At 43.2% G+C, this 15,850-nt stretch overlaps 1 protein-coding gene across 7 annotated transcripts in view; it reads right to left on the reverse strand.

Moving 5' to 3' along the window:
- Positions 1–15,850, reverse strand: part of MYO1C (myosin IC) — a 52,162-nt gene that overhangs the window by 26,395 nt on the left and 9,917 nt on the right. For 2 of the 7 annotated variants that reach the window (XM_051635299.1, XM_051635297.1), the window contains exon 2: positions 9,212–9,287. The exons of 2 other annotated variants lie outside the window; for them this stretch is intronic. Coding sequence is in view for 2 of the 5 variants with exons in the window: in XM_051635296.1 (XP_051491256.1) it covers positions 2,983–3,000 (18 nt within the window). In the remaining 3 variants the exon portion in view is untranslated. Of the gene's footprint in view, positions 1–2,982; positions 3,168–9,211; positions 9,288–15,850 lie in introns of those variants that run through there. 3 more of the 7 variants (XM_051635296.1, XM_051635295.1, XM_051635301.1) reach the window with 2 other exon arrangements.

The raw sequence follows: 15,850 nt of genomic DNA on the forward strand, positions 1-15,850 counted from the left end.
ATGAAGATATTTCCTACAGGGTGCTAATAAGCTGTTCTGAGCAGACAATGTGAGAAAAATCAGAACTGTTGTATTGAAAGAGATCAAACCCAGATAACTACTCTGATGACACAGACCAGTGGAATTAAAGGAAAGAACTTCAACCTGCAAAAAAAGTTACAATGTCCGCAGCTGCCACTCAAGGACCATTTATAGCAGAATTATTTTTTATTCTTGCTTCTTTTAGAGCAATACATCAGCAACAAAGGAATGTCTGGAGTCAGGGAGTACTTGCCCATGCTCAGAAACTGGTTCTCCCTCTCTGATACTTCTCTTCCAATCCTAAACCCCATGTCAGAAGGGTTTAACTACAGAAAACACTACTCAAAAAATTATATTAAGAAAGTAGCATTTCTTGTTCTTTAACTAATTCTTGTAAACTACTTCTTTTGGCATCTTCCATATTTTGAGAAGGGACAAACTGGAATACACTGAAACATAAAATAATTGGCAATACAGCTCATTCTGCTCTCACAAATATTTGTTACATCCCCACTAGCAAATTGCCTAAAAGTTAAAGTTCTGCCTCCCTCACTTTCCAAGCTGGAGAACCATTTAATCTCCCATCCTAAAATGCACAGCAGAGTGGGAAATGTGAGCAGTGTATCCCACTGTATGCATTATTCTAATTATCAAATGCATGTAGGTGATGGGGAGTTAGAACTGTGAAAGCAAAAATTTAATCTTTGAAAAAACAATAATGCAGAGTGCAGATGTTGCTGCAATTAGTTATGACTCTTAATATACTAATCAGTGACATCTGACATTTGCAATGTCAAGAACAGTAAGAATCCATCTAAGGAGCTAAGATGCAAATTAGAAATTGAAATTGTGGTGGACCAGAAACCAAAGAAAGCCATGGAGATTTGCATGGCAAACAGGTAATATAATTTGTTCAATGTTTCCAGCATGTTCTAGGGGCTTTGGGGGAGGAAGTAACTTAGGAAAAAAGAAGAAATTCATAGTGAAAAGAAAAAGGTGGTTATAAGAACAGATTTGGAGAGAGGAAGAATGTTTACCCCTAAGAGGGGACACTGATATCTCAATCCAAAAGCTAAATATAAAATAGCAGCAAGAAAATTGTACTAGACAAACCAGAAAGATCACCAAGGCTGGAAAAGTAAATACACTAAATTTCTGTATTTAGGGAGCTGACATTTTTGCTCCTGAACAGACGACACAAGCTGTTGCTAGCTGAAAGATGCTGCTGATCAGAGTCTGCAGAGCAGTGCTACCTGTGACCTCAGGCTCTGCATCTCTCAGGAGCTTCTGAACACAAACAGATGGCAAAAAACCAAAATCTTGGATCACTGCCCTTCCAGCTAAATTTTGCCACTGCCTTCCAGATGGCACTGAGTGGGTGAGAGGGGAGCAGACACTCAAACCTTGGTAAGAGTCACAGGTGCAGCTGCTAACCTGTCAGCTCTGAGGTGCCTGCTGCTGTGACCCCCAGTGCTCATGTCCTGCCTTCTCTCCTACATCTCCCACTGTTACCCTTGCAGCGTCCTGCCCTTCCCCACACCAGATGTTCCCAACTTCTCCACTGGATTCCACACAACCATTTCAGACCATTATGTCTTTCAAAGATAGCAAAACTTTCTGAACAGAACAAGCACTCCAGTGCATTCCCAGGGCATGTGAAGGGCACTTCCACACCCACATGTTCTCTGGGAGAACATCAAGCACCACCCTCGGCAACATCGCTGCTCATCACGCTTGCACGTATCACATCTGAAACCCTTTCTCAGCATCCACTGCTCAACAGAGGTTTCCTGGCTCCACCGTCCTCCATGCCAACAGAAATCCAAGCACGAGCCCCTCCAGCACTATCATCTCCAGCTTCATTTGTGCTGCTGCAGGGAAGGACCAGGCAGGGCCTCCAGAAGTTCTGTGCTTCCCTTCAATACTAAGCCCCTTTCTCAGTGGTCAACACCAGACTATCCAGGAAAGCATGCAGGGATCTCTGGATCGAGCAGGGATGGGATACTCTAGTCCCATGGTAACTCTTCTTCAGCAGAGAATTGCTTAAATCTACAGATATGACGTTTTCAATCCTTCTCTTCCTAAATTTGGTAAGTTTACCAATTAAAGCCTTGTACATTCTTATCCACCCCAGAAGCCCACATACACTTTTTAAATAATGTTCCCTCATTCCTGATCTCAGCATCTTCCAATGTCAGTGAGTTCTGTGGCCTAATTATGCACTGTATGAAAATCATCTGTGCATCCCTTTGACAACTTTTAGCATAACTGAATGTCCCTCTTCCTATGTTGTAACACAAAAAAAGAGAGCTCATGATCTGCCTCCTCTGTGGCACTACTGTAAATATTATTTTTCCCCTCCTCTCTCACTCATCTTTTTCCAGGTAACAATCCTAGTCTTCTCAATCTTTTGCCACCTATTTATTTTTCTCAGCTGCTGGTGGTTGCCCTGCAATGCAGTACAGAGATCCAGGCTTTCTGGTTGCTGCAAAACATGGATAAAGCTTTGCTGAAGTAAATGCACCCTGGAGGAACTGAGTGGCAATGAGTCCCTGAGCAGGTATTTCCTGCTGTTCCCCAGGGTGGCAGTCACGGAGGAAGAAGCCCACGTCCCTGGGAAGGACCCAAGCAGAGCACAGCTCCAGTACCGTATGTTCATATCTCCATGCCCCTTCACCCAAGCAAAAACTCCACCCTTCCTTCTCCCCCAACCAAGAGCACAACTTTCCCCCCCCTCTTCCCACTTTGTCACCTTGGCTTGCTCCTCAAAACACGTGTCGCCTGTTTTTTTAATCCTATTTCAACCCCTTTCACATCATTTTCCAAAGAACGGGTCTTTCTCAAAGCAGGCTGAAGCACTTAACTTTTCTCCTGGAGCCTTGAAAATTTACCTCCCTTCTTCTCAGCCTAGATACACACCCGAAAGCTGCAAAAGCACCAAAACATTTGAACAAATCTTACCGCGCCTCTGAACTTCATTTCTGCCTCCTGCCAGCTCCCTCAGCACTTGCGGAGACTTAGTTTACGCTGCTACAAAAAGCAGGAATCTGAGGGCAAGTTCTCCCTTCTGTCAACTGCCTTTTTTTTTTTTTTCAGTACATTTTCGGCACAGTCAGAACTGCCTCCCTCCCACCAGCTCCTACTGGAGCATCCTGGAGAGGGCGTTTTCCAAAGAGAGGCAGAGGAACTCCCCTTCCAAAGAGAAGAGTTGCTGTACACTGATCGGGAGAGGCAGCCCAGAGAAAAGAAGTCAGCTGTCCCCTGCCTGGGGAATCCCTGCTGCCCAGTGACAGGGGAAAACGGAAAGAAAAGTAATCACAGGCGCTGGAAAACCTGGTGCAGAGCCTGACATGTGAAACCACAGCCAACGGGACAGGAAGCGATCTGCTTCATTGCGGCAAGTTTTTGCGTGGAAGCAGCAGCAAGAGGGCTCCCCAAACCCACGCCCAGCTCATCCCAACCACAGCACAACCTCCTGGGCCGACAGTTATACTTGTAATCACTCTCCCTGCAGCTCAATGGGCCACAAAAGGTGCAGGGGTAAGACCGTTTGCCCTGTCTGCCCTTGCACAGACTCGGCTTACTGGGTCAGGAGTATTTTACTCCAGAAACATTTTGAGACATCCACCCTCAAAACACCCACTCCATATGGAGGTCCCCGAGGTCCTTATCACAAAATAACCTGCACTACAAAGTACAAACCTTCCCAGTAGGTCACAGTCAAGCCACTGTTGCCCTTAGTCTCCAGCCCTTGCAAATAGAAGGACACATTCAGGTCTCCCTGAGGCCATCAGGGTTTGTCTTACACAAAAAAACCTAACAGTCACTGCTAAACCAATGAGTGTGAAAACCCATCACTATCACTCAGAGATAAGGGCATTCTGAGCAAAATAAAAATGTATAGACAGCTTTTGCTAGCATTAGGTGGAAAGTGAAAGGATGAGAGGGTGAACACAAGCTGGAAGAAGGGAAATTCCAGTGAGAGATTAGGAAATTATTTTCACAATGAGTGCTGCAAAATACTGGGACAAGGGCCCCAGGAAGTTGTGAAACTCCATCTTTGCAGTTATCCAAGACTCAACCAGGCAATGCCTGAGCAATCTGATCTAAATAGGATCTGCTTGGAAGCGGGGTTGGACCAGGTCCCTTCCAACCCAAAATTATTCTGTCATTGTATTAATCATTTCGCTCTTCAACGGCCTAAGCTGTGTGTTCATCCTAAAATGAACTGCAGGTATAGGAAATAAAGCTACTCTGGCACAGAGCCCAGCCAAGGGGTACCACTCTTCAGATGGTTCAAGTCAAAAGCAGTTCACATGAGGAGCAAAGCTGCTGTCTGGCCAGGCAGACCCCTGAAGGAGAAGAGTTCTGCTCTGAGCCAGAGTACCTTACATTTCCAAGCAGCAGTGACAAAAAAATTAGCCAGCTATTTGATCTGACTAGTAGCAACTAATGAAGACGATGGGTTTCTGTCTGCAAGTCTCTCAACACAGGTAACAACAATCTGCACCATGTAACAGGCTCTCTCCACAGGATCCATAACATGGGACCCTACAATTAACCAAGAGCACAGCAAAAGGCTACAAACTAGATCTAGGTTCATCCAGAGTACAAGGCACCACACACACACACAGCAAAACACGTACCTTGGACCTGCAGTTAGGACGTCTCAGATTTTCACTGCAGACTCATCAGCTGAATATTCAGCTCTAAATGCATGTGGCCACATCTGCACTGAGCAAACATCAGCCTGATCCAAGCACCACCTGATTTTCCACAAGAACTTTATCAAAACTGATGGGAACAATCTTTCCTGCTGTGCATCATCTCCTGGAAAAAGACTGCTGCAGCCTCTCTCCTGCATCTCTTCAAATACTTCTGGAATTTAGGTATCACACTGAAGTCACTCACACTGCCTGTCAGCTCTCATCACCAGCTCATGACCACACGCAGGTGAACAGAAGTGGCAAACTGAATAATGCCCTCTTGTCATCATAAAACTCTTTTGGAGGATTTTTTTTTTTTTTTTCTTAAAGAGTGGGAAGGCTTTTCTCATTATCATAGGATATCAGAAAAAAAGAATAAACCAATTTTCTTTCTCTAAGGCTGTAAGAAGCTTTTTAGGTGCATTAGTCTCAGAGCAGATGTGACTGCAGGACCCCAGGCAGCATGAAGCACTACTGAGTAAGCCCCACTCTAATTATCTGCCCAGAACCAACATTTACAAGCCCCTTATTTCCTGGAATCCATTTCAAGTGGTCCCTCGTGGCAGTCATCACCCAAGTTTTGCAGCAGCAAGAGGCAGGCCCTCTAACCATTGAACAGACAGAACCATGAAACCATTGCCATGCTCCACTGCTGCTATTTCATGACTGGCATTATCTGCAGTCAGCTCTGCTTAAAGAGGGTTGTTGGGTTTGGGGTTTTTTTCCTTATCACAATACATACTTTTCAACTTCTGTTACAGAAAGGGTAAAGTCAAGCTTTAAAGTAAAAATATTTAAATGAAAAAGCTACTTGCTTTAAAGCTTTTTAAAGTAAAACAAGACAGTGCTTTGCCACTGCTCAGCTAGGAGGCTATTTAAAACCCAAGAAGTGTAGCAGATGTTGCAGTGGTTGGTGCAGTCCTTCTCTCTAATTAGCTCTGAGCCAAGGCCACAGCACTGATGCCAAGGATCCTGCACTGGGGTGAATGTCACTCCTCATGGGAAGGAGGTGCCATCAGTTACCAGGATTTGTGATGAAGCTTGGATAACGCTTCTGGAAAGAGCCACCAGCTCTGCTGTCCTCCTTAAATTTAATTTGGAAAAATGATACGTAGTACCTCTCAATTCTTGCACAACTATTTGGCATGATTTTTAGTCACTTATCATCAGTCTCCTGAGGAGTTAGGTGAATTATTAATGGAGGCAGCCTCGGGACACATTTCAGAGGTGGGTTTAGCATTGGTCTCTTTCAGAGCATTGAAAGAAATAAACCCATAGCCCAGCTCAGTGCAGGACAGGTAGGATCAAAGGCAATCTAAGCTGCATTTCCCAAACTGAACCACAACAGCCATTACCAAAATGCTACAGCAAGCCCTGAGCCAGAGTCTTCCAAGTATAATTCGAGCTGTAGCCTGGCAGCTCTAATTCCTCAGGAGGAGAATGTCAGCTCTCCATCATCATTTCTCACATCAGTATAGTTGTAGCCAGACAACACAGTCAATAAAACTCATGCTACAATTTTAAGCTATATATTAGCACAGAGTTATATTCACATCAACAACTTCACCTTTTCCCTAGTTTCCACCTCCTAACACCTCTCAGAACACATCTCATCACTGAAAATGCCATCTAAGAGAAGCATTTACAAAAGCCCAATATTCAGAAGCACATATTTTACAAATGTCCCTTGGCTTTTTTATACAGAGATCTTATTTATTCATTCACTGGGAAGTCCTATACTCAAAACTTGTTTTTTTTTTCTGTAGTCATACTACTGCTCAGGTCACAGAAGGAAAACTCCTGTGTGTGGGTTAGCCAAAATTGGGAGGGGAAACAAATAATTGGAAAGCAGAGATAACCAACATAATTTTGATTTAAAGATCTTGATCCCAAAATATGAAGGAGATAAAACCAGGCTCTCTTCCTTTTAAGCCACAGAGCCCAGCCCTTGTCTGTGATTTCTGCTGAGGGTGGCCGGCTAGGTCTGTATCACCACTACAGGCAACCACACCACAGGCAGAGGGATGAATCAAGTTTTCCAGGCCTCACCAGTTAGAAGTGACTCATATAAACCCTGGATTAGAGCTCTGGGATTGCTCTGCTCGTTGCTGATAAGCAGCTGACTCCCTGCATACAATTCCACATTCAAAGCAAGGGGACTGGAAACCTTTCCTGTCAGCCCTGCTCCAACAGGCTCGCAGAGCCGTGCGTGACTTGCTGAGCTGCACCCACAAGCAGTGGCCCTGCTGGAAAGAGTCTGGCCCCAGTAAAGAAGCAGCAGCAGCAAACCAGTCTTCCCCCTGCCAAGCCAGATCCACTGCACAATAGAAATCTGGAGGTAAGAGAGGCTGGCTTGGGTTTATGCTGTTCAAAAATCACTGTGGATCACATCTATGTTATTCCAAAAGCAAAGGGTGTCAAGTCCATATATCAATGCATCTCTTTTTTCTGGATTTTTATAATATTCATTACTTTTGCCTTGCAACAGAACTACAGATTAACATGCATTCCATAATTAGAAAGAACTTGGCAAAGATACCATGGGAAACAAACCACCCTAAACAGGCCAGGAATTTGAGAGCCCTTCCTTTTGCAGGTCAGAGGAACTTCATAAACAAAAAATAGTAATTTCTTTAACCTACCACGTGTCCTGCAGTCCAGGCTATACTGACCTAAAACTGATTAGAATACCTTGCATTCCTAAGACACCCTATAGCAGGAATTGGAGGGTCTGAAGGACGTTTGGCCCATTGATTAGAAAAAAGGCCCTTTTCCAGCAAAAGATTAACATCTGGCTGCACAATAACTGGATCAATCAATGCCCTGCTGAAGAACCAACACTAAATATTTTAACAGGTTTGATAATGAGGCAGAACCTCTTTCCCATACTATAAGCTCTGCTAAGCACTGTCTGTTTCCTACCCTCTTTTTGTTTGTACTAATGCATCTCCTCTTTCCTCATGCCGAGAATAGCCTGGTGTCCCCCAAACAAGCCTGGGCACAGGATATTGGTCCCTGGAGACACAATGTTCCTCCTCAGTTATGAAACTGTAGACCTACAGAGGTTAAATAAAAGGCCCACTATACTCACTCAAAAGGTGTCTCAAGATGGTCAAGGTCCTTAACTTTACTGCAGACCTCATGACATCATGAGTTCTTGAAATTCTCCGATTCTGTGTGGATGTATTTGCACAATTATAGACAAAAGCTTAAGAATATGTTAGGTGTGGCCAAAAGGGTTCAAAAACCAGAAGACAAAGAACATTTAAATTATTATTTTGGATTCTAATTTATACTTTGTAATGCTTAAAACTGTCAATACTGGTTTTGTTTGTTTCAAGAAAGCTTCAACAGTGAGAACACTAAACTTCTTATCTTCCCAAGCTCATTCTTTCACAAGAATATTAGGAAAAAAAAAGAATATTACAAAAACCGAAGATGGAGGTGCACACCTCTCCTTGGACTTCTACACTTTCTCTGTAAGTGCTATCCACTATTTTGATACCTCTGATTATAGATGTGTTTGAGAAAGGGCAGATTAAAAAGCACACAAGCAGCACTCGTTTTTAGTTCTGGCTCCCGCGTGCACACAATGATTCCTGGTCTGTGACGTGAGTGAAAACTGAAACTGGGTTAATCTAACAAATTAAGATAAATTTTCCTTGTTGTTGCTCTCTGCTGAACCAAACAGAAATGAATGACTGGCTTTGACAGTGACCATCAGAACAAAGTCCTGCTTTATAATAACAAGATGCCCTTAATATGATGCCGGTTTGTCTCATGCATGTGGCTGCCCGGCTCTGTCCCACGCACACGCTGCCCGCGCCGCGGCTCTGGGGGTGTCTGACAGGACTATGAGATAGTTGCCTCCACAGCTGCTTGTACAAACACACCCTACCCATTCTGAAGCCAACAGCAATTGTTGAACTAACTTCAATAGCAAAGAGTTTAAAAACAACAGTGAATTCAGCTCGATTGCTTTGCCCTTACTTTGATACAATCATTTTAAGCAGCTCCCCTGCAGAGTCTGGGGCAAGAACAAGAAGAGCTGTTCTGCTGAAGCTGTTAATACAAACAGCCTGACTCAGTTCAGCTGATGTACATTCCTCCCAACTGACTTTCTAAACAGCCACTCCCAGTTGCAGGACCTACATCTTCCTTTTAAGGGGAAAAAATGTTTTCACAGAAAAAATTAAGTGTTCAAAGCCTGTGTCTATCTCTGTGCTTTTGGTGACCAGTCTCCTTTAAATACACATTCATGTCGCATGCAAAACAGAAACTTCTCCCTCCTTAATATACAATTATCGTTGCTTTTTACACAGCCATTAGTTTTCTATTGATAGCCTGGCAGATCCAGGTGAAATACCCTATTGCACTGTTTTTAAAATAAGCCAACTTGAAAAAGAAAATTTATTTTCCAAAGCATTTGGATGACTACGTCTGAGTGAGAAGAATGTGGCTGAGAAAGAACAGGCAAAACTTACAGGCTGCAGACAAGGCTTTATAGCTCACATTGGTGGCTGACAGTTCCTAGTCCTTCAAATTTCTTTTTCTGCATTTCTGAAAAGAGGTTTAGTGTTAGAAAGGGATTAGGACTGAAAAGCATAACATAACAAAAACTTCTTGTTCTATCGGCACTAGATAAGGAAAGAGTGAACACTGGTGCTTTGCCTGCATGTTAAATGAAGGAAACAGGATTTCCCTCTGCTACTCCCTGAGCAAAGATCCCAAGGAAATGTTTCTAATAATAGGAAACTACTATATAAGGCCAGATCAGCACTGTTTCCAGTCTGGAAAAGAAGAACACACAAGAGTACTGAGGAGGGACACAACTGGCCCTAAGGGAAGGCAGCAAGCAGTAACCTGGGGTTCCCCTCCATAGAGATGGGCAGCCCTTAACCTGAGACTCTTCTCCCCTGAGCAGAGAGTGGCCTCTCCCACAGCCCAAAAGAGAAAATTAAATATACAAATTAGAGCTGCTATGTCCTTTGCCTATCACGCCCTTGCTTTTTCTTCATGGAAGGAAAAAGAACAGACTTTTCAATCTACAAAACAGCACCTGCAAAGCAGGGCTGAGCACATCTCTGATACGGAAAGGGCAGAAAAGACACAGGCAGGTCCCAAAGCGTGATGGGGCCAGAGCTAATGCCAAAGGCAGGCTGAGAGCTCCCCTTCCCGCTCCTGAGAGCTCCCTGAGACCTGTCCTTCCCAGGCAGTAGATCCATGCAGCCCCACAGTTTGCTCCTGTGCTTTGTGAACTGGACAGCTCTCTTGCTCATTTTCTTTTCAACTGCAAAGATGCTGGGCACTGGTGAAAGGGGCCATTTCACTTAATTTTCGAAGTGCTCCCACATAATTGCCTGCCTGGATGTCTCTCAGGCCAACAGTTTCAGCATGTAACTACAGTAAGCTGTGTACATCTCAACAAAGCTGTCACCCTGACTCCTGGCTGGAGCTGTAACCCCAGCTCCACTGCATGCCACTTCAGCAGACATCAAACCTGCAAGCCCACTTAAAGACAGATTTTCCTCCTTCTTATACAAATGAAAGGGAGTTCCTACAACAATGCTCACAAAGATCTCATTTGGGTAAAGTAATATAACTGGAATGCTTCCCTCTGATCCCCAGTGAGGGGCATCTTTCCATCTCCACTTTGTTTTTGGATAAGGTCAGAAGCTCTTGCCTCCCAGTGCAGAGAACCTTGCTGAGCAAACACAGCCTGACACAGCCCATGGCTGCCATGGAAATGAGTACAATATATATTCCTGGGCAGCTTTGCCACCCAAACTTTTTTTCTCACTGCAATAGGTGTGAGAAAATGTACAAATTATTTTGTATCTGCAGCCCTGCTACATCCTCTCTCTAGTCAGTGTGGTATCTGAAAGTCAATCAGTTTTTTGGAAAAAAAACATTTTGGGAACTAGCTCCCTGTGCATTTAAGTCAGAACAAAGTCTCAGCTTTAAGCCTGGATCCTAACACTGTTGTCTTCTTCATGCCAAGTCAAAGGTTGCAGTCACTAAGTTTTTTGTTCAGTTTCAAAAACTCTGCTCCAGGAAAAATGAGGTACTTGTCTTGGGTCTAAAAAGTGAGAATTGCAGGTGTGAGACTAGGAGCCTGGAGACACAGTTCAACCATCCCTACTGGTGGTATGTTGATGGGACTCCAGGTTTCCCCCATGCCAGCAATGAGCATTGTAAAATTCTCTGAATACAGGAACTGTCAGTTCAGAAGTGCTGACAGTAAAGCAGGAAGTTTAAGCTGCTTTATTTTCTTTTGTGGGTTATATCTGAAGCCCAGGGAAGGCTTTCTGAATTACTTTAGTCTTAATTGTGTCAACAGGTATCACTTGACAGAAATCCAAACAACAGATTTATCTACTATATCAGACTGCTTTATAGGAAACAACTAAACTTGACAGACTTGTCCTATGCTGTCCTTTTTCTTTTAGCTGACAACTTTCATCAATGCAGCTTTGCATTAAAACAAAGCACACCCAAACCCAAATCATATGGTACAGTGAAAAACAGTTTAAAAGGAAATACCTCCCTCCAAAAGAGCCAAATTCAATTGTTTCTTTCAGTTAACATGAAGTTTTTCCTTTCCATAACGTCTGAATGAAGCTATTGTTGAACTCCTACTTTGCTGACAAAGCCATAAACTCTGCTATGGAGACTGGAGCATGTCTATAGGTTCCTTAAAGAACAAAAACCCCACCACACAAGTCTGCAGGTATCCTTGCCACATTTCACTCCGATGCCTTAAGCCTGTGATACCTGGGAGAAACGAGTTCCTATTTTCCTTCTGGGTGTGATTCTTTTTTAATGCAAACGTAGCAACGCTGCAAGCAAACTATAAACTACCATGTGGAGCCAAGTTCTGTGAGCCCAGAGAATGGGCACATTCAATGCTTTAGACATTCAAACAAGTAAAGTAGTTTTTAATTTGATGATTTATAAGTGTGGAGTTTACAGGCACAAGTTGTACTTCCATCACTTTTTTTCCCTCTGTCCCAAACTGACTTTGTTGGCTTAAGGCAGGAAGTTATTTTGGGACAGTGAGAAGTTAATTTATAAGTTCTAATAAAACTATTAGGAACACATATGGTACTGAACTTCTTTCAAATCCTTCTTTGTAAGGGAACAAAGAGCATTTTACATTTATTGTGATGGCATAAGTCCCCCAAGAAAAGTTTAAGGAAAGAGTTTCAACAAACAGTCTGGAATAAAACCAGATCATGACCCCAAAGTAACAATATCCAATGATGTGCAGAAATTCCAGATTATGCTAAAAGAAATGGCCTAAGTAGTTTCCAAAAGCAGAGGAAGGGAAAGCAGACACACAGTGCAGACTGGCTATCTGGCAGGATGTCAGCCTTGAGGCCTGGCAACCAACAGGAGCACGTGGGCAGATGATACTGCAGCTGGCTTATGTCTGAACTGCTTCCCTTTACCCTGCCTGGTCTGTTGCTGCTGAAAAGAAGGGGAAAAGCCTCCAGCTGAAGGGTATTGCCTGAGGAAATTTCCTTCTGACCATTCTGACTGTACCCCAACGGTTCCACAGTGAACAAAATCTTCCATGTTTTTGTGAATTGCAAACATTTTAATCCTAAAATACATTTATCCTCAGTTAACAGGGAATGATAACTTGCCATCAATGTTAGCAAAAGTATCCCAGGATGCCTGGAAAAGACAGACATCATTTTAGAAGGACATCCCATGTCTACCAGCATCTGCTTGCACTTACCAAATTATCCAGAATATTGGCTTCTAACATTTTAAAAACTGATACTCCTATTACATAAAACTACACTGAGATTTTTTTTTAAGTATAAGAAGAAGAAATCACACTCATGTTAAAAAACAAACAAACAAACAACCTTCAAAATAATTGGCTTGCAACTTAGTAAGCACCCTTTAAGTGTAAGGAACATCTCATGTCCAAGGTGTGATTTCAAATACCTGCTCACTCAGAACTACTCTAACCTGCTCACAGCATTTTCAAAATCTTCTGCATTATCATGGACATAGAATGAAAACCAAAGACAAAATACACACTGAAGAATAATCAAGAAGCCATTCCTTTGTGGTTCCCAGGAATGCATATTCCACATCTGGATAAACATGGGCCTATGCAATGAATGGAAACATTGATTCCCCAGCTGTGGCTAGGTCCAAATCCTTTCTTTCTCCTACGTACTTGTAGTCCTACATTAGGTGGTTGAAAAACTGCAACAATCCTGCTGAGACAGACAAAATAGGTAGTCACAGGCAGGCCCAGAAACCTTCCTACTGACCCTCTACATCTACTACCATTAACAAAAACTTATTCTGGCCTGTGATCTCCAACTCAAAGAAGAAATCCTGAAGGAATTCCCACAGCTGCTGTTACTTGGGTTTAATTAATAGGTTGTGAGAGTTGTGACATTAACAGAAATCCCAACTGTTCCACAGCATTCTGTTCTCCATCAGAAGATGAGGACCAGCACCCCTAAGAATAACAGGCTGGAAACGGGAAGCATCCACTTGTGCTGATGCAGATAATAAGCACATCCTCAAAAAAGTGAAAGGGATCCTTCAGCCTTGAGGCACCACCCGTAGGTGGGAGGGCACAGGAGATCTCATGGAAGTGAGATTCCTTTTGTTCTGATGCTGTCTGAGCAAACCCTACTGTCTGTGGTGGTCAGGATGATGACAGGAACTGTCAGAAGTCTCATCCCACTGGGAAGTAAACACTTTATTTTCTCTGATTTGACAGGCATAGATTCTCTATATCCTCTTGGGTAAACTGAGAGATCCAGGGCCATGAGGAAACCTGAGCTCTAACCTGAAAGAAGGGCCCAAGAGTTTCAAGAACAGGTATCTCCTAGAGCAAATCAGTACATGTTATCAAAGCCTGTAATGTAAGAAATACAAAATGCAAGCAGCAGTTTTGGTTCCTTTGCTTAAATTTTCTGCTCTAACAGCTCTCAACTATTGCCAGGCCAGCATCATTTGCTCTTGCAGCAACAACATGAACCAGCCTTAACCACTCTACAATAATGAGAGGAGAGTGGAAAAGGATGAGAGCTGATACAGGGTGCATGGCAAGCTGTAGATTAACACTGCTTCACTGAGGCCAGCAGGAGCTCTGTCCTCAGCTTCGCTTATGTTGGAGTACACCTGTGGCAGGAAAAAAGGTTAAGCTCTTTTAAATCACCTAAAGAGAAAGAAAAGCATCAAAAGTTCCTGGTTTGTTTCAGGAGCTATTGTTTGTATGGCTAAGCTAGAAAAAGAGAGAGACATGGGGAAGTTCATCACTGTAAATTATTGATCCACTCCTTTCTAGACATTGAAACTGGTAATTAAACAAATGGTAAAAAGATACTTCATCAATTATAGAGGTGTCACTTTAAATTACACTTGCTCCAGGATGAATAAAACACAGAGGTTAAATGCTACGGGCATTTCTTCATGCTGGCTCCTTGCTCAAAATCCTCACTGCAACATTGGCTCTCATTCTTTTACATTGCAGCTTCGGAGCTACTTGCTCTTTGCACATATTAAACTAGATAAGGGGAAATAAGTTTTTGTTTCACCAGTGTTTTCACACAGTGTCCAGAAAGCACAGTCCTGTGTTAGGGTGAGAAGATTTGAAGCTGAGATTAGTGGGATCCCTTTGCTGCTCAACAGGATTAGCTACACGACCGTAAGTCAAGGCCACGGCCCCTGTGAAAATGCCTCTCCCTCAAAAATCAGACCAAAAAAAAAGGTTTCATCTACTAACAGTCAGTTGTGAAATCTGTGAAGTACTGAGCAGACGTTTGATACTGCAAGGTCTTATAGTTTTTAGAAAATATATATATGTGCACACCCTCCATGACCTGAAGTAACACTGGCAAGCTGCTTCTCAAGCAACATGATCATGACATCAAAGATCCCCTTTCAAGCAGAAAGCATGTCACAAACATAATGACTACTCCAATTTGATGTATGACACATTTTTATCTCAAGGTGCTTGCCTTACTGTAAGCTCAAAGTTATCTCAATTTCATGTGTTAAATATTATATGAATGTAAAAATATACTTGCTCTAATGCTAATTTTGAAACAAAACCAACAAGCATCTTGCACAGATACTCTTTAGAACCATTATTACATCTCTCAAATAGTTTTTACTCTGGGAGGGCATTTATTGAAGGCTGAGTTCATCAATTGATTGAGATAGGTCAGGGAGTATAATTATTCTAAGTGAAAGACTGCATATGCAGCATAGGCAGACAGCTTATAAGTGCATGCAAAAAAACCCCAGCAGGTGGACACAGCTGGCATCCTTCACTGAGCAGAAGCAGCAGTGAAGCAATAATGCTAGGAGGCAAGATCAGGGAAACAGAAGTTGCTGGTGGAGCCAGAACAATCCTAGAAGTCAAATGACTCGGGCTTGCCATGGTGAAGTGGGGAAGAAGTGAAGGTGGGAGGTCAGTTTAGAGAGGAAAGAGGCCAAGGTGATGAACTGCAGGAATATGCTGTGGAAGCTGGAGATGAATGCTTCATCAGCAGATGGAAATATTCAAAGTGAGACATGAAGGATGGACAGAAGTTTTGTGAAGGAAAGAACAGCAGCTCTTGGTAGGGGGACAAGAGAATCAAAATGCTGAGCTGACTCTCCCTACCACTCCCCAAATAATGAAGCTGAAGCACAAGGAGAGCAAGCTCTGCTGTGGGCCTGATGCCAGCTGCTCTCTGAAGTCTTCCTTGCCTGCTCTCAGAGTTACACAATGTAAGGCTTTATTCTTAAGTGCCTGATGGCATCCTGTGCATACAACAGCTCCTACCAGCAGAGCAGTATTTGTGGGAAACGTTAGGAAGGGTGTCTAACAGAGATAAAGCCTTTGAGTTGCAGACAAAGCTGCCAGCCCTCATTTCTAGCTTGTCAGAGCAAGTCCTTCTTGAAGTCAGCAGCCTGGAATGAAGAGAATCTGGCACTTGTGCAGGGATGTATGGCTCAGCCAGCCAGGGCGGAGCGGCTGACTTTAATCATGCTTTCCACAATGGGAGGGGAGTGGCAAAGTACAGTGAGTGATGGGCATTACCTGCTATATATTCACAAATTATTCTCCTTTGGCTTTGTATTTCCTGCTTCCACTA

The sequence above is a fragment of the Apus apus genome, chromosome 18 (assembly GCF_020740795.1).
Source record: "Apus apus isolate bApuApu2 chromosome 18, bApuApu2.pri.cur, whole genome shotgun sequence".
Taxonomy (NCBI): domain Eukaryota; kingdom Metazoa; phylum Chordata; class Aves; order Apodiformes; family Apodidae; genus Apus; species Apus apus.